At 38.8% G+C, this 19,336-nt stretch overlaps 2 protein-coding genes and 1 pseudogene across 2 annotated transcripts in view; 2 read left to right on the forward strand and 1 right to left on the reverse strand.

Moving 5' to 3' along the window:
- MFSD14B (major facilitator superfamily domain containing 14B) overlaps window positions 1-2,496 on the forward strand; it is a 133,450-nt gene extending 130,954 nt beyond the window's left edge. Inside the window, exon 12 of the mRNA XM_019719535.2 lies at window positions 599-2,496. Within this exon, the coding sequence (XP_019575094.1) occupies window positions 599-682 (84 nt within the window). The 3' untranslated portion in view covers window positions 683-2,496. The remainder of the gene's footprint in view (window positions 1-598) is intronic.
- ZNF484 (zinc finger protein 484) overlaps window positions 1-19,336 on the reverse strand; it is a 57,017-nt gene that overhangs the window by 5,024 nt on the left and 32,657 nt on the right. The window contains 2 exon segments of the mRNA XM_074330153.1: window positions 5,628-5,723; window positions 5,985-6,111. Coding sequence (XP_074186254.1) covers window positions 5,628-5,723; window positions 5,985-6,111 — 223 coding nt within the window.
- LOC109439270 (large ribosomal subunit protein eL33) lies at window positions 9,666-15,805 on the forward strand (annotated as a pseudogene).

Consider the following 19,336-nt stretch of genomic DNA (forward strand, 5'->3'; position numbering starts at 1 on the left):
CAGAAGCAGAGAGTAAAAGTTAACCATCAAAATCTGGCCCCTTCCTTCAACAATATTAAGATTGTAGCCAAGCACATGGCTGCCTCAGAACAACAGGTCTGTCCAACTTCATTTGCCATTAGGTGAAGCCAAATAATTCACTTCTCACCAATTAAATGGGAATAAAAAATTGTATTTGTTGTGACAAGGCCAATATCTTAAGGAACTGGGTGTGTCTCCCACAACCTTCTTCCTTCCCCCTGGCTATATTCCAGACTGGTGGCACCCAGTTCTACGCATTTGCAACTAGCAATGCCCTAGGCTGAGGTCAGAAAACTACAACCCTCTGGCTAAATCCAGGCTTCTACCCAAAAGCTAAGGATGGATTTTGTATTTTTGAGTGGTTGAAAAAAAAAAAAAGAAAAATAATACTTCATAACACATGAAAATTACATGAAATTCAAATTTCCATGCCCATGTAAAGTTCTCAATGAAAGACACACATTCATCAATTGATTTGTCTATAGCTGCGTTGGGGTTACAACTGAAGAATTGAGTAGTTATGCCAGCAATCTTATGGGTCACAAAGCCTAAAATATTTACTTCTGGATCTTTACAGAAAATGTTTGCCAAACCCTGCACTAGCGGATGGTGGTGCAATGACTTTCTAGCAAGTTTCTTCCTGAATGGCCATAGGAAGTAGAGCTGCCTGGCAGACCTGGACCACTCAACTTGGAACTGTCATGTTTCTTAGGTTCTCCCAGTGACAGGAGCTTGGGTTTACTCCAACATACCATTCTTACCCAGAATCAAAATCAATAATATTTCAAATTCTGGAATAGATTCTCAGGAAATATTTATGTAAAAACTAGATTATACTATTATCTTATTATACTAGAGTTCTTGAATGTACTTGTAGATACATATCCATTTTACTCTTTCTAGAGCTTGCCTTTTCCCAAACACATTTTTTAACTGTTATATTACATTTTTACTCACACACATTAATGGCTTTCATTAATCCTTTATCAGAGGACATCTGATACAAGATTCCTAAACATGAAGTTTTGTCTTTTGCAACCTCTCACATTCTTTAGCTTACAAATCTATTGCTATGTTTAACATCATTTACATTACTACGAACAATGTTCAATGTAAAAAAGTTACTCCTGTGGTAAAAAGTTTAATTACATACAATTCCTGTCACTACTCATTCAATTACTCATCCAATAAAATACAGAATCATAATTCAGGCCAATGATATGTGTATATGCAAACTATCTTTCCACTAGTCACTAGTCTATGTTATTACTGAATCCAAACATACATTCTTTTCCTTTTCCCCATTAAACTTCCTTTTGTTGATGCTGTTTTTATTCAAAATTCATTGTTCTTCACAGATCATTGAAATCTCAGCACAACTCCAAGAAGGCTTTCTATTCTTCTAACTTAAAAAAAAAAAGAAAAAAGACCAGATATTTTGAGTCACTCATACCTAATTGGCATAGATTGAGCCATAACAAATGATTAATGCACAAAGCCTGCAATTTTAAGTGTTTCATGTAGTTATAGTCCCTTTCCAATTACAATTATTGGTTCTTTGAATTGCTCCTAGCAGTCCCTCTGAAACAGCAGAATAACCTCTTCTGGCCCATCACATAAATTCAAAAATTTAATTTTACTAAATATTCTCTACAGAAACACTGAGGAGAAACAAGAGTAAAAGACTCAGTTATCATATCACTTAATGTAGTTTTCTCTGAATGTATGAGGGTTGGAGAATAAGAATAGGGGAAAAGCAATGTATGCCACAATAGGTTCAATTCAAGAAGTGAAACCTGAGCACAAAGTATAAGTATGTGTAGCATCTGAATAAGCAGATAGATAAAATATTCAAAGCACCAGATGCAGGTGGATCACGAAAGAAAATGTTAAATATCATTATGGAAAGTAAACAGGCAAATGTAAAGTACAAATATGAGGCATGTTCTTTCTTCAGCTTACAAACCCACTGAGAGGAGAATTTGTCATGTGTTAGATAAGTATGTGGATTCTAATATAATTTTGTGACTGAATGTCTAGACCCTTCTGCAATGTGGTCTCTGACCCTGCTCAAGTGACTAGGCCATTTTGCATTTTAAACTCTGACTCTGGCTCTGCACTGTCCATGTCACCACAAAACTTATTAGTTTGTTTTCCAGACTCCAAGGGAAACTGAGGCATTGGCTTCTGCCTTGTGACCCCTCTCCCCTGCTGACTATGTCTTATAACTCCAACTGCTGGCCATATCTCGTGACTCTACCTGCTGCCATGAATCAACCAAAACTACCCCTTGTCTTATCTAACAATCCCACTTTCTGGCCACTGAGTCACCAAACTCCTGAAAATCCAGCTGCTCCCACCAATCAGAAAATGATGTAAATTTATGGTCTTTTTTCCCTAGCAATCTATCCTTTTGACTCTCACTTTTAAAACCCTTGCTTTATTCTTCCCACCTTAGAGCTTGTCTTTGGTTCATGCCTAAGTCTATGTTTTCTGATTTGCAAATCATATCAGAATAAAACTAATTCCCCACAAGAGTCTTGTGGAACTTTCGTTTACCTGTAGTAACTTTAGTTTTGCTCCATATAACTATGACAGGATAAACACAATATATTAAGCAATGGAATCTATCAATAGCATCAAAGATGAATTAGTTTTTATTAAAAAAAAGGATTAGCATATCGAAATAGGGTTGGAGTAATCTAGACATGAGAAAATATAAACATGGTTTTAGGTGATATCACTGAAAAGTAAGAGGAGGAGGGCATCCAAATGATATTTTCTAAAAGAACAATTAGTAGAAAAAGCAGAATTGTTTAACATGCATCACAGGGAAAATATAGAATGTGACAGAACTTTGAAAAACAAGCCATCTGCTTCTACCATCTGCATTGTGACTGCTCTTCCTCCACATAAGTGACCCCTCGATGGCCCCTTAGAAGCATAAGGTACCAGTTCCCCTGATCACTCTATACAACGGAGCCAACGTCTGCTTGAGACATTTGGTCGTTCAGATATTTTGATCTTCATCCACAGTTCCAGAGTCATAGCTCTCAAACCCCTTTGAATTTCCTTAGTGATGACAGCAACAATAATATCTCTTATTACGTTAATGAGATGACTTGGACCCCACCCAAGTGTGAGGACTGGTAGCCAGTGGGAGCCAACAATGTGCTTAGAGGATTGGGACTTTCAGTTCCACGAATGATCTCTGGGAGGGGAGAGGGGCTTGAAGATGAATGTGCTGCCAGTGGCCAATGACTCAGTCAATCTGGGATACATAATGAAGCCTCCATCATAACCCAAAGGACTCCTTTTTCAGAGAGCTTTGATGTTAGGGATCCAGAACGTTTCCACATGCCACTGTCCGGGGCCCCAAGATCCAGGAGGACAGAAGGTCCTTTATTTCGGACCTCACCCTATGTATCCCTTCATCTGGCTATTGATAGTTATCCTTTAATATCCTTTATAATAAATCGGTAATCTAGTGAGTAAAAGGGTTTTCTTGAGTTCTGTGAGCCATTTTAGCGAATTAAACCCAATGTGGAGGTTTTAGGAACCTCTGATTTATAGCCATTCAGTCACCAGTAGAGATAACAACTTGGACTTGCAACTGGAATATGAACTGAGTTGCCAAAAGGTGGGGGTGTCACAGCACCCTCCAATCTGTAACAGGTTGGTTAGAATCACAGGTAATCTAGGATTGCAAGTGGCCTCTGAAGTGGAGGGCAGTCTTATGGTACTGTCAAAATTGAGCTGAATTCTTGGATACCCTACTGGTGTTCGAGAATTGATTCTTGATGTGGGGAAGCCTACACACACACACACACACACACACACACACACACACACACGAGCAATCACATTAGAATTGTGTCCAGGAACCCTTTTCACAGGATAAGACTCATTCCCCTGAGCTTTAGCATCAGTTGTGGCTTATGCTGGAATTGAGACACATGATTCAATCTGAGACACAGATAGGTCTGAGCCAAGACACACAACCCAGGGCCAGTTAAGGAGGGTCAAATCCCTTATATATGTCACTAAGTGCCAATTATATATTCCGTTGGTTATATATATGACAGGCTTGTAGGACTCAGCAAATACGGCATAAAGCAGCACAACACAAAGTGTGCACTTGCCAGCAGGCACTAGAGCCACACAGCAAGAGAAGACCCTTGTGATGGTCATCATCGAGACACCCTGCTCACTGCACCAACTGTTAAGTCACCTGCAAAGGAGGAATGGACCTTCCCCCCAAATTGGTTTCAGGTACTGAGAGTGACGATGCAACACTCACACCAAGAAGGTATGAAAAGTTTCATTACTCACATAATGAGACTTTTAAGAGAATGCTCCCAAGCAGGTCCAAAAATGACTTGAAGCAAGAAAAGGAGAGGGGTTCAGTTTTTCATGGTGATTGGGGTTTGGGGCTAGGCTGAACGTTTCAGTGCAAATGGGAGGGAGCAACTGGGCTCTCTTTATCAGTTTGCCCAGGTATGGGGCAGAAGGTGAACAGAGAGAGGTGAAGTTTACAAGATATCAGCAGTCAAACATCAAAAATGAAGTTAGAATTTACTATAAGATACATGATGAGATGCTCAAAATATTTTGTTATTAGAGAAACACAAATTACAACAATAATTATTGAGGACAAAAAAGGGGCCGCATACTAAACATGACAAGCTCAAGGGAGGCCCACCTGGTGGGCCTTACAAACCCAGAGACCAAAGTAACCATATAGTGTGGTCCTAACTAAAAGCGGGCCTGTAGCATTCCTGACAAAGGTACATTTTTAACTTTGAAATTGTCTATTATCTCTGTGCATCTCAGATAAATGTCAGAGTAATCTTCTGTTCCTGACCCCTTCAAGGCACAATCTCTGGCACCAGAGTCCCAGACCACCTTATTATCTTGTTGCCAACATACCATCTCTATGAGTTGTTAACTATACTGTACCACTTATGTAAAAGAAGTTTGTGTCTCTGTTTTGCTCTTCATCCAATCTCAGAGATCTCCCTACTTTGCTTTCTCCTGCCTCCCTAAACCTACCACCAATGAACTTCATGTAACCCCCCTTACATCTCCTACTTTGATTCTAATGTATAAAACAAGCTGCAAAACTGCCATTCTCTGGAGCAATATTTCAATCCCTAAGGATTGAAAGCAGCAACCTCCCTGCTTTCAATAAAAAGCAGGACCCTAAGGATTCAAAGTACCAGTAATTTATAGTACGTTCTCTCCTAAAAGGTCAAGTAAAGAAGAACACACTGATATGGGAAAGGGCCTTAAAATGGGGGTCGCACTTATACAGAGGGTGCCAAAAAATGTATACACATTTTAAGAAAGGAAAAAAAAAAAACTATTAAAATTGTAATATTTAATACATACACCAATAACAAAAGATGAATACAAGTCATGTGTATACATTTTTTTGGCATCCTCATATATCCAAGGGACCAATATCAATTCATCCATGTAATTCCAGAAGTTCAGAGTGTTACAGAAATGTCATATTAATAGCGCTTCCAAGTTGCCAGCCTCTGACAGTATAATTACAGTTCAGTTGTACTGCCTCTCATGCACGCTGTTGCTTCAGTACTCACCTAGACAGCTCTGACTTGAGGCTTCACCATCTAACATACATGGCTTTTCTACTTGCTCCAAGTTGAAAATGACTTGTGGTTTGGGAACTTCACAACCTATTAACAGGAAATGAGAGAAGGCTTGGTTTGAGACCATACAATGAAGCACTCCATTTACTTTTCAGAAAAGTTCATGGGGAACAGCAGCATATTCATAATACCCAAAAGATTATTAAAAACAGGGCAAAATATGGACAAAACTTTTACACACTTTCAATGTCTCTCAGCTATAGAAGATCCCACAGATTCAGAAATTCTACTGAGAAAGAAAATATACATGATTAAGAACAGCATCATACCCAGCAGAGTTGTGCTTACCCACTGAGATTAAGTTGAAATAGTTTTCCAGCATTACATCCCTGTATAGGCTTTTCTGAGTGAGGTCTAATTGTTGCCATTCCTCCCTGCTGAAGTCTACAGTTATGTCCTTGAATGACACTAATCCCTGTAAAAAATACATTCCTATTCAATGTAAAGTATCAGGATTACAGGATGGGAACAAGATATTTAGGAACTTACTTTTAATAATTTTTAACATGATACAAAGGTTCCCACTAAAAACCTACCTTTCACATTATTATTTTGAAAGAAAAAATAAATCATTAAAAATATTATGCCATCTTTCTGTGGTACTGATAATATTCTGGGTTTTTTGTTTGTTTTATAAAAGAATAAGCTGTGAAAATTGATCATCAAGCTGTATACATATGATTAGTGCATTCTTTTCCGTGCATACCATACTTCATTAACACTTCACTTAAAAAAAAATACATTCTGCCATTATTTTACACTCAATGCAGTAAGTTAATTCTTTCTTTTAAAAAGGATTATTACAATATGTTCTTTTTTCAAAACAATGTGGTACTTGCATAAGGATAGACATATAAAATGGAACTGGGAATGCAGAAATAAACCCTCATATTTACCATCAGTTGTTTTTCAACATAGGTGTCAAAACAATTTAAAAGGAAAAAATAGTCTTTCCAACAAGTGGTTCTAGGACAAGTGGATATCCACATGTAAAAGAATGAAGTTGAACCCCTACCTCATGCCATATTTCTTAAAATTAACTCAAAATAAATCTAGGCCTAAATGTTCTTACATTTAGCCAAAATTTAAGTTTTAGCTAAAAGGAGTAAATCTTTGTAACATTGGATTTAGTGATAATTTCTTAGATATGAAATCAAAAGCACAAGCCATGAAAGAAAAAAATAGATAAATTAGACATAATCAAAATTTAAAATTTTGTGCTTAAAAAAATACTATCAAGAAAATGAAAAGACAATCAAAAGACTGGGAATTTTTTATAAATCATATTTATGATAAGGGATTTGTATCTTGAATATACAAAAAATTCTTACAACTCAAAAAAACAGAAACAGTCTACTTGCTGAAAATAAAGAGATGGGAAAAGGTATGTTACGCAAATGGAAATGAAAAGAAAAGCTGGGGTAGCAATACTTACATCAGACAAAATAGACATTAAAACAAAGGCTATCACAAGAGACAAAGGATGGGTGCAGCTGCTATGGAAGACAATGTGGAGGTTCCTCAAAAATTTATGAATAGAATTACCATATGACCCAGCAATCCCTCTCCTGGGTATTTACCCAAAAAAATCTGAAAACATTTATACATAAAGACACGTGTGCTCCAATGTTCACTGCAGCTTTATTTATGGTGGCCAAGACATGGAAACAACCAAAATGTCCTTTGGTAGATGAATAGATAAAGAAGTTGTGGTATATATGCACAATGGAATACTATTCGGTGGTAAGAAAAGATGAAATAGGACCATTTGTGACAACATGGATGGATCTTGAGATTATAATGCTAAGCGAAATAAGTCAGACAGAAAAAGCAGAGAACCATATGATTTCACTGATATGTGGTATATAAACCAAAAACAACAAAAGAACAAGACAAACAAATGAGAAACAAAAACTCATAGACACAGACAATAGTTTAGTGGTTACCAGAGGGTACGGGGGCAGGGGAATGGTAGGTGAGGGTAAAGGGGATCAAATATATGGTGATGGAAGGAGAACTGACTCTGGGTGGTGAACACACAACGGGATTTATCGATGATGTAATACAGAATTGTACACCTGAAATCTATGTAACTTTACTAACAATTGTCACCCCAATAAACTTTAATTAAAAAATAAAGAGACAAAGAAAGACACTACATAATGGAAACAATCCCACAAGAAGATATAATCCTGGTAAACATTTACACATACAATGTAGAAGCACCTAAATTTATAAAGCAAATATTGATGGACATAGGAGAAATCAACAGTAACACAGTCATAGTAGGAACTTTAACACCCCACTGACATCAATGGACAGATCATCCAGACAGAAAATCAACAAGGACACAATGGCTTTAAATGACACATTAGATCAGAGGGATTTAATTAATATTTTTAGAGCATTTCACCCCAAAGTGCAGAATGTACACTCTTTTCAAGTTCACATGGAACATTTTCCAGGGAGGCCATATGTTAGGCTACAAAATAAGTCTCAATAAATTTAAGAAGATTGAAATCATATTAAGTGTCTTCTCCAAACACAATGGTATGAAACTAGAAATTAATTACAAGAAGAAAACTAAAAAATACACAAACACATAGAAGCTAAATAACATGTTACCAAACAATGCATGAGTAAATGAGATCAAGGAAGAAATCAAAAGGTACCTTGAGACAAATAAAAATGAAAACACAAAAATCCAAAATCTATGGAACACAGTGAAGGCAGTCCTAAGAAAGAAATGCATAGCAATACAGTTTACCTCTGGAAACAAGAAAAATCTCACACAGTCTAACCTTACACCTAGGAACTAAAATAAGAACAAAGTCCAAAGTGAATAGAGAGAGTAAGTAATAAGGATTAGAGCAGAAATAAATAAAATAGTGTAAAACAATACAAAAGATCAATGAAACCAAGAGCTCACTCTTTGAAAAGATAAACAAAATTGATAAACTCTTAATCAGATTCATCAAGAATAAAAGGGAGAAGACCCAAATAAATCAAGTCAGAGATGAAAGAGAAGTGATAACTAACACAGAAATACAAAGGATTATAAGAAAATATTACAAACAATTATATGCCAACAAATTGGACAATCTGAAGGAAAAGAAAAGATATATTCCTAGAAACATACAATCTTCCAAGACTGAATCAAGAAGAAACAGAAAACTGAGGGTTGCTAGATGGGAGGGGGGTGGGGATAAGCGGGAAGGTGAGGGGATTAGAAAGCACAATTGGTAACCACAATATTGCCATGGGGAGATGAAAGACAGTTTGGGGAATATAATCAATAATGTTGTAAAGATTTTGTAGGGTATCCAGTGGACACTTGTCTCATTAGGGAGACCACCTCAGGGATGATGTAGATGCCTAATCACTGCACTGTACACCTGGAGCTGGAGCTGAACAATAATGATGTCAACTATAATTTAATATATACATATACAGTCACAGCATGTGGAGTACAGCATAAAGAATAGAGCTAGTGGAATTGTAACAGCTACTGTACCAGATGTCAGAGGGGAGGTAGGTTGGGGGAGGGGAGTTATCACTTTGTGAGGAGTATATCTAGCTATTACATTGTTTTGTACACCTGAAACTTAAAAAAAAGAAAAAAAGAAATAGAAAATAACATACCAATTACTACTAACAAAATAGAATCAGTAATCAAAAAACTTCCAACAAACAAAAATCCTGGACCAGATGGCATCACAGGTGAATTTTAACAAACATTCAAAGACAATGACTTAATACATATCCTTCTCAAACTACTGCAAAAAATTAAAGAGGAGGAAAGGCTCCCAAGCTCATTTTATGAGGCCTACATTACCCTGATTCCAAAACCAGACTATGACAGTTCAACAAAAGAAAATTCTAGGCCAATATCCCTGACGAACATGGATGCTAAAACCCTCAACAAAATATTAGCAAACTGAATTCAGCAATACATTAATAAGATATAACATGATCAAGTGGGATTTAGTCCTGGGATATAAGGTTGGTTCAGTATCTGCAAATCAATTAACATCATACACCACATAAACAAAATGAAAAACTCATATGTTCATACCAAAAGATTCAGAAAAAGCGTTCGACAAAATCCAGTATCCATTTATGATAAAAACTCTCAGCAAAGTGGGAAAAGGGGAAACATAACATAACAAAGGTCATATATGACAAACTAACAGCTAACATCATACTCAACAGGGGGAAGCTAAAAGCCTTTTTCTTAAGGTCAGGAACAAGATAAGGATGTCCAATATCACCACTTTTACTCAACATAGTATTGGAAGTCAGAGCCACAGTGTTCCGACAAGAAAAAGAAAAGACATCCAAATTGGAAAGGAAGATGTAAAACTGTCATTATTTGCAGATGACATGATACTATATAGACAGAAAATTCTAAAGATTCCACAAAACAACAACAACAAAAAACCATTAGCACTGATAAATAAATTCAGTACAGTGGCAGAATACAAAATTAATATTCAGAAAGCAATTGTATTTTTATACACCAATAACAAATTATCAGAAAGAGAAATTAAGAAAACAATCCCATTTACAATAACATCAAAAAATAATTGGCTCAAATAAACTGTTATAAATTTAATAAAATAAAATAAAATAAAATACCTAAGAATAAATTTAACCAAGAAGGTAAAAAACTGTACTCACAAAATTATAAGACATTGAAGAAAGAAACTGAAGAAGATACAAATAAATGGAAGCATATACTCTGCTCATGGACAGGAAGAATTAACATTGTTAAAATGTCCCTATTACCCAAAGCAATCTATACATTCATCCTTATCAAAATACCAATGGTAATTTTCACAGAACTAGAACAAATAATCTTGAAATTTAAATGGAATCACAAAAGATCCTGAATAGTCATAGCAATCTTGATAAATAAGAACAGTTGGAGATTATCAGGCTCCCTGATATTAAACTATACTACAAAGCTACAGTAATCAAAACAGCATAGTACTGGCATAAAAACAGACACATAGATCAATGGAACAGAACAGAGCACAGAAATAAACCCACACCTATATGGTCATTTAATCTGTGTCAAAGGAGGCAAGAATGTACACTGGAGTAAAGACAGTCCATTTAATAAATGGTGCTGGAAAAACTAGACAAATACATGCAAAAAAAATTAAAAGGAAACTCGTCCATCTTCCTACATCATATAAAAACAAAAAACTGAAATGGATTAAAGATTTAAATGTAAGACCCAAAATCATAAAACTCAAGGAAAACATAGGCAGTAAATTCTCTGACATTGCTCTTAGTAATAGTTTTTTTTATGTATCTCCTGGGGCAAGAGAAACAAACAAAAAAATTGGACTACATCAAACTAAAAATTTTTTGCACAGCAAAGGAAACCATCAACAAAATGAAAAGACAACCTACAGTTTGGGAGAAGATATTTGTCAATGATACATCTAATAAGGGGTTAATAACCAAAATTTATAAAGAACTTATACTACTTAACACCCCAAAACCAATTAACAAAATAGGCAGAGGTCCTGAATAGACACTTCTCCAAATTGGACATACATATGGTTAATAGACATATGAAAAGATGCTCAGTGTCACTAGTTAAATGCAAACTAAAATTACAAGGAGATATCACCTCACACATCTCAGAATGGCTGTCATCAATCAATCAACAAATAACAAGTGTTGGCGAGGATGTGGAGAAAAGGGACCCTCATGCACTGTTGGTAGGATTATAAATTGGTACAGTCACTATGGAAAACAGTATGGCATTTCCTCAAAAAATCAAAAATAAAACTACCTTATGACCCAGCAATTCTACTTCTTGGTATTTATCCAACATATTCCAAAACACAAATTCAGAAAGATGTATGCACCCTAATATTCATTGCAGCATTATTAACAATAGCCAAGCTATGGAAGCAACCTAAGTGCCCATCAATAGTCAAATGAATAAAGAATATATGGTACATACATACAATGGATTCCTCGGCCTTAAAAAAAATGAAATCTTACCATCTGCGACAACAAGGATGGACATAGAGGGCATTATGTTAAGTCAAATAAGTCAGACAAAGACAAATATCATATAATGTCACTTACATGTTGAATCTAAAGATCAAAACAAATGAACAAACAAAATAGAAATAGACTCATAGATACAAACAACAAACTGATGGTTGCAGATGGGAGGGGGGTTGGGGGGATGAGTGAAAAAGGTGAAGGGAGTAAGATGTACAAATTGGTAATTACAAAATAGTCATAGGGATGTAAAGTACAGCATAGGGAATATAGTTAATAATATTGTAATAACAATGTATGGTGTCAAGTGAGTACTAGACTTATTGAGAGGATCACTTCAAAAATTCTATAAATGTCTAACCACTATTGTATAAACATGAAATTAATATAAAATAATATTGAATGTCAATTATAATTGAAAATTTTTAAAAAGCAAATATAAAAATAGCCAAAAACACACGAAAAGATCTTCAATATCTTTAGTCATAAGGAATATTGAAATTTCATTGACAAATACCCCTTCAAATTCATTAAGAAGATTATAATAAAAAAGATGCTCAAGGGGCAGCCGGATGGCTCAGTTGGTTAGCTTGTGAGCTCCTAACAACAGGGTTGCCAGTTCAATTCCCACATGGGCCAGTGAGCTGCGCCCTCCACAACTAGACTGAAGACAACAAGCTGCCGGTGGGCAGCCGGATGGCTCAGTTGGTTAGAGTGCGAGCTCTTAACAACAAGGCTGCTGGTTTAACTCCCACATGGAATGGTGGGCTGCGCCGCCTGCAACTAAGATTGAAAACAGTGACTGGACTTGGAGCTGAGCTGTGCCCTCCACAACTAGATTGAAGGACAATGACTTGGAGCTGATGGGCTCTGGAAAAACACACTGTTCCCCAATATTCCCCAATTTAAAAAAAAAAAGGATGCTTAAACTATTAATCATCAGGGAAATGTACCCACTAGGATGGCTACAATAAAGTCAGATAAGTTAGTGAGGAAGCAGAGAAATTAGAACCCTCATACAGTGATGGTGGAAAAGTAAAATGGTGCAGCCACTTTGTAAGACAGTCTGGCAATTCCTCAAAAAATTAAACATAGAGCAATATGACCCAACAGTTAGTTCCACATCTAGGTAAAATAAAAATTCAAACAATTATCCACATAACAGTTATACATAAATGTTCATAGTAGCATTATTCATAATAGTCAAAAATAGAAATAACCCAAATGTTTGTCAACTAATGAATGGATTTAAAAACATGGTATATCTGAAGATTTGGTCAAGATGGTGACATAGGTAAACATTGTGCTTACCTCCTCTCAGGACCGTATCAATATTACAACTAAACTACAGAACAACCATCATCAAGAATCAACTGAAGTCTAGCTGAACAGAAGTCCTATAACTAAGGACATACAGAAGAAGCCTCTCCAGACTGGTAGGAGGGGTGGAAGACACAAACGGACTGGTCCCACGCCCGCGTGTGTCCATTAAAAATCAGGAGGGATATCTAAACTGTGGAGGTCCCCCCCAGAGGAGCAAGGGGTCCCAGCCCCACACCAGGCTCCTGGAGCCCATGGTTCCAATGCATGGAGGAAGTCACCATAACTTCTGGCTGTGAAAACCAGTGGAGATTGTGGCTGAGTGAGAAAGAGGACAGCTAGAGGCCCAGACATTCCTCTTAAAGGAACCATGCATGTCCTTACTCACGGATGGACTCACTCGCTTGGAGCTCCATTGCTCGGGCAGGAGCTCAAAGGGCACCAGGGACATATGGAGAGGAACTCAGTTGTCTGGCTTCAGGGCAAGGAGTGAAGGGGAAGCTCTCTCCTGGATGGAGGAGTTGGCAGAAGCTATTGTTTACTTGTTGAGCCCTCCCCGCTCCTGGCATTTCCATCAACCTGGCTAACAGTGTTTATTCACCCTGATTCCCTGAGACCCTGCCCCACCAAATTTATGGGCACACCCAAGCTGCTTCCAGTGGTTTTTCTGTATAAACAGCCTGACCTGGCTCATGCTGCAGACTTTCCTAAAAACTCTCCAAGGTACACAAAACCCAAAAAAGCAGCATCAGACTTCAGCATGTTTCATACTTCTGGCTGAGCAGCCCTAAGCCTGGCACTATTGATAGCCAGCTTCGGTTTGCAGCTTGGCCTCTGGAGACATCTCCAAGCTGAGCACAGGCAGTGGTCATCTGCAGATTTCTTTGTGGCTCATGCCAGGTAGCCTCAGGCAGAGGAGAGTATGCAGCTTATCTTGGCCTGTGGTGGGGTCCTTCCCAGGAGGTCTAAGGGTTGGCACACCCATGGCCAGCCTCAGACTAAGCCAAAGCATCATCCAGCTACCTCCAGGGATGACACAGCCAAAGGGCAGATTGGGCAGGCACCTGAGTCCTGCTAAAACAAATCTTGCTCCATAGAGTCAGCCCCTGCACAACAGTTCCTCCACTGTAGTCATGGCTAGTCCTCATAACCAATCAGCTGAGGATCAAACCCTCCTATGATGTGCAAACAGTAACCAAGGCTCAAATACAACAGGAGGGGTCACAAAAGCCACACAAGGGACAAACCTGGAGTAACTGGCTCAGGTGACTAGAAAGACTGTGCCACTGAGCCCCACAGCACACCTACTACATAAGGACACTCTTCTAAAACCGGAAGACATAGCAGCTGTACCTAATATATAGAAACAAACACAGGGAAGCAGTCAAATGGAGAGACAAAGAAACATCTCCCAAATAAAAGAACAGAACAAAGCTCTAGCAAAAGAAATAAACAAAATAGAGACAATCTACCAGACACGGAGTACAAAACACAGGTTATAAGGATCTTCAGTGACCTCAGGGAGAACTTCACTAAAGAGATAGGAAACATAAAAATGGAGCTTAGGGCCGGCCCGGTGGCTCAGGCGGTTGGAGCTCCATGCTCCTAACTCCGAAGGCTGTCAGTTCAATTCCCACATGGGCCAGTGGGTTCTCAACCACTGGGTTGCCGGTTCAACTCCTCGAGTCCCGCAAGGGATGGTGAGCTCCGCTCCCTGCAACTAAGATTGAACACGGCACCTTGAGCTGAGCTGCCTCCCGGATGGCTCAGTTGGTTGGAGCATAGGCTCTCAAACACAAGGTTGCCAGTTCAATTCCTCAAGTCCCGCAAGGGATGGTGGGCAGCGCCCCCTGCAACTAAGATTGAACACGGCACCTTGAACTGAACTGCCACTGAGCTCCCAGATGGCTCGGTTGGTTGGAGTACGGGCTCTCAACCACAAGGTTGCCGGTTCGACTCCCGCAAGGGATGGTATGCTGTGCCCCCTGCAACTAAAAAGGGCAACTGAACCTGGAACTGAGCTGCTCCCTCCACAACTAAGACTGAAAGGACAACAACTTGAAGCTGAATGGCACCCTCCACAACTAAGATTGAAAGAACAACAACTTGACTTGGAAAAAAGGCCTGGACAAAGCCCTGTTCCACTTCCCCAATAAAATCTTTAAAAAAAAAAAAAAAAAATGGAGCTAGAAAACATAAAAAGAACCAGTCAGAAATAAAGAACACAATAATGGAAATGAAGAATACATTACAGGGAATCAACAGATTAGATAAAGCAGAGGAAAGAAGCAGCAATTTAGAAGATCAGATAGCAGAAAACAGTCTATCAGAACAGCAAAAAGGAATCCAGCTTTTTTTCCCTCTATCTTGGGGCCTGGAGAGCCGAGTGGAACTCTTTCTGCTGAATTTTGGGGGCCTGCTGGGAACAGGACTCCTAGGACGACAAATATATCTGGAAGGCATTTTTTACTGTCTATCAGTGGGGTCTCTGGAACCATAAAGAGCACACAGCTCTTCTTAAAACTGAAGGTGTTTATGCTCGAGATGAAACTGAATTCTATCTAGGCAAGAGATGTGCTCATGGCCAAGAAAACACAGTGACTCCTGGTGGCAAACTGAACAAAACCAGAGTAATCTGGTGAAAGGTAACTTGTGCTCATGGAAACAGTGGCATAGTTTGTGCCAAATTCCGAAGCAATATTCCTGCTAAGTCCATACGACACAGAATCCATGTAATGCTGTATGTCTCAAGGATTTAAACTTACTGAAAAGTAAATAAAGTGGCTTTGTTCTCTTGCAAAAAAAAAAAAAATCCAATAGTTTAAGAGGCCTCAGGAACAACACCAAGCATAACAACATTTGCATCATAAGGGTACCAGGAGGAGAAGAGAGAAACCAAAGAATTGAAAAACTATGTGAAGAAATAATGACAGAAAACTTCCCTAATCTGAGGAAGGAAATAAATATACAAGCCCAGGAAGTGCAGAGAGTCGCAAATAAGATGAACCAAAAGAGGCCCACACCAAGCGACATCATACTTAAAATACCAAAGGTTAAAGACAAAGAGAGAACCTAAAAAGCAGCGAGAGAAAAGCAGTTAGTAACCTACAAGGGAACTCCCATAAGACTATCAGCTGATTTCTCAACAGAAACTTTGCAGGCCAGAAGGACTGGCAGGAAATATTCAGTGATCAAAAGCAAGGACCTATCCCAAGATTATTCTACCCTGTGAAGCTATCATTTAGAATTGAAGGACAGATGAAGAGCTTCCCAGTCAAGAAAAAATAAAAGGAATTCATCTGCACCAAACTAGAATAACAAAAAATCTAAAAGGGGCTTAAGATGATAAATACATACATACATACATACATACATACATACATACATACATACATAAACAAAATGAATAACAAAATGGCAATAACTACATATCTATCAATAATTACTTTCAATGGAAATGGATTAAATGCTCCAATCAAAAGATCAGGGAAGTTCCGGAAAAATGGCAGCGTGAGGTGAGCCTCTGTAAAGCTCCCCTGGAATTTACAAAGAATTGAACAACAAAAACCCTACAAAGGACTCCCTGCACAGCAGACAGGCAAGACGAAGAGGCCCACTACCGACTGAAATCACCTACAGGTGGGAGATTCGCGGGAGTGGAGGGAGGAGGAAATGGAGAAGTGCACGGAGACAGAGCCGCGCGGGCCCAGGTCGCAGACCCAGCTCAGTGCGCGAAGCTCGCTGCTTCCCGGAGCTACCGCAGCTGCGGGAGAGGGAAGAAATCGGACTGCTAGGGCTCCGCTTGTGGCCCACAGGGCTGAGGGGGCAGCATATAACACGGCTGAACCCAACGCTCACGGCAGAGACCTCGGAGAAAAGACTGAGGGAAAAAGGCTGAAAACGGTGGTTTAAGCCCGCACTGCCGAGCAGAGAACGGAAGCTTTAGGCACTGAGACTAGCCGCCCCCTCCCTCCCCTCCCAGAGCTCGCCCCGCCCCCACCTGCCCGGTGCTAGAAGTGAAACAGTAGCAGCGACAGATCAAAACAACAGAAAATTTGCTATATTTGAGAACTGTGGCCCGCAGACACAAATTCACAGCCCAACCAGTTCCGGCAAAGGGGAGGGAGCTGTGGAAGCAGGACCGGCTGTGGTGGTGGTCGCCGCCATGGCTCTGGGCCACCTCTTACAACTCACCCCGCCCCTGACCCCACCTATCTGGGCCGATCCCTGCAGGAGTAAACAGAACTGCTGAAACATACGGGCTCTGAATCAGGAGCTGGAAGAGCTTTGGAACATCAAAAGTTCTCCACATACCCACCGGGACACTGCGCCCTGTGACCTAGATGAACTATTAACAGAGGAGAAGCCCGTCTCCCAGGGAATCCCCCCATTGTGTGAGAAGCAGGAATAGTGCAGAGAAAACATAGCACTAACGTGTGGGAGAAGAAAAATAAATTGCAGTTGGAGAAATAATAAAACATTCTACCAACAAGTACTGGAAAACAAAAGAAAGACCTCTTCCTATCAACCTGTTGCAGAAGTCACTCCTGTAGATGTCTAGGAAGAGAAATAGTAAACCAGTAATCGCCATGAATAACCAAGGCAACAAGATAGCTCAGAAAGAAAGTGAAAAATCTCCAGAGAAGGCACTTAAAGATACAGAAATATGTGACTTAAATGACAGAGAATTCAAGATTGCAGTTCTGAAAAAACTCAACGAGATACAAGAAAACACAGATAGGCAGTTAAATGAACTCAGAAACTCAATCAAAGAACAGCATGAGCATTTTACGAAAGAGATTGAAATCTTAAAAAAGAACCAAATAGAATTTCTGGAGATTAAGAACTCAATAGAAGAAATTAAGAATGAAATAACCAGCTTAGGTAGTAGAGTTGACCAGATGGAGGAAAGAATCAGTGACATCGAAGATAGAAACCTGGAAATGACACAGATAGAAGAAGAAAGAGACTTGAGACTTAAAAGAAATGAAAGAACTCTACAAGAACTTTCTGACTCCATCAGAAAGAGCAATATAAGAATAATGGGCATACCAGAAGGAGAAGAAAGAGAGAAGGAACAGAGAATATATTCAAACAAATTGTCGATGAGAACTTCCCAAATTTGTGGACAGAACTGGACCCTCGAATCCAAGAAGCAAATAGAACACCTAGTTACCTCAATCCCAACAGGCCTTCTCCAAGGCACATTGTATTGAAGCTGTCTAAAATCAACGACAAAGAAAGAATCCTCAAGGCAGCCAGGGAAAAGAAGACGGTAACTTACAAAGGAAAGCCCATTAGATTATCATCAGATTTTTCAGCAGAAACTCTACAAGCCAGGAGGAGTGGAACCAAATATTCAAACTATTGAAAGAGAGAAATCATGAGCCAAGAATAATATATCCAGCAAAGATATCCTTTAGATATGAAGGAGGAATAAAGACCTTTCCAGACATACAGAAGCTGAGGAATTTTCTAATACACGACCTGCACTACAAGAAATACTAAAGGAGGCTATTCGACCACCATCAACAGGGACAATTTGTGGCAACCAAAACTCAAAAAGGGGAGAGTAAAGGCCTGAACCGAATATGGGAATGGAGAAAGTAAGCGTGCTGAAGAAAATGGAATACTCTAAATATCAAACTTTCTTTTACATAAACTTAAGGGTAACCACTCAAAAAAATCCAGAACTGAAATATATACTGAAATAAAAGAAGAAACAGAGGAAACATCATAGAATACCACCACACAGAAATAATAGACAACAACAAAAAGGCAAAGAAACAATGGAGACACAGCCTTACCAGAAAACTAAAGATAGAATGACAGGAAATCCTCACATATCAATAATCACCCTAAATGTAAATGGACTGAACTCACCAATAAAAAGGCACAGAGTAGCAGATTGGATCAAAAACTAAACCCAACCATATGCTGTCTCCAAGAGACACATCTCAGCTACAAGGACAAGCATAGACTCAAAGTGAAAGGGTGGAAATTGACACTCCAAGCAAATGGTACCCAGAGAAAATCAGGTGTAGCCATAATGATATCAGATGAAACAGACTTCAAGGTGAAAAAGATAACAAGAGACAAAGATGGACATTTCATAATGGTGAAGGGACTGTACAACAAGAAGACATAACAGTCATCAATATTTATGCCCCCAATCAGGGAGCACCGAAATACACCAAGCAACTACTAACAGAACTAAAGGGAGAAATTGACCAAAACACAATTATACTAGGGGACTTAAATACATCATTGACAGCTATGGATAGATCATC

Source organism: Rhinolophus sinicus, linkage group LG04, assembly GCF_036562045.2.
Source record: "Rhinolophus sinicus isolate RSC01 linkage group LG04, ASM3656204v1, whole genome shotgun sequence".
In the NCBI taxonomy this organism is placed as follows: Eukaryota; Metazoa; Chordata; class Mammalia; order Chiroptera; family Rhinolophidae; genus Rhinolophus; species Rhinolophus sinicus.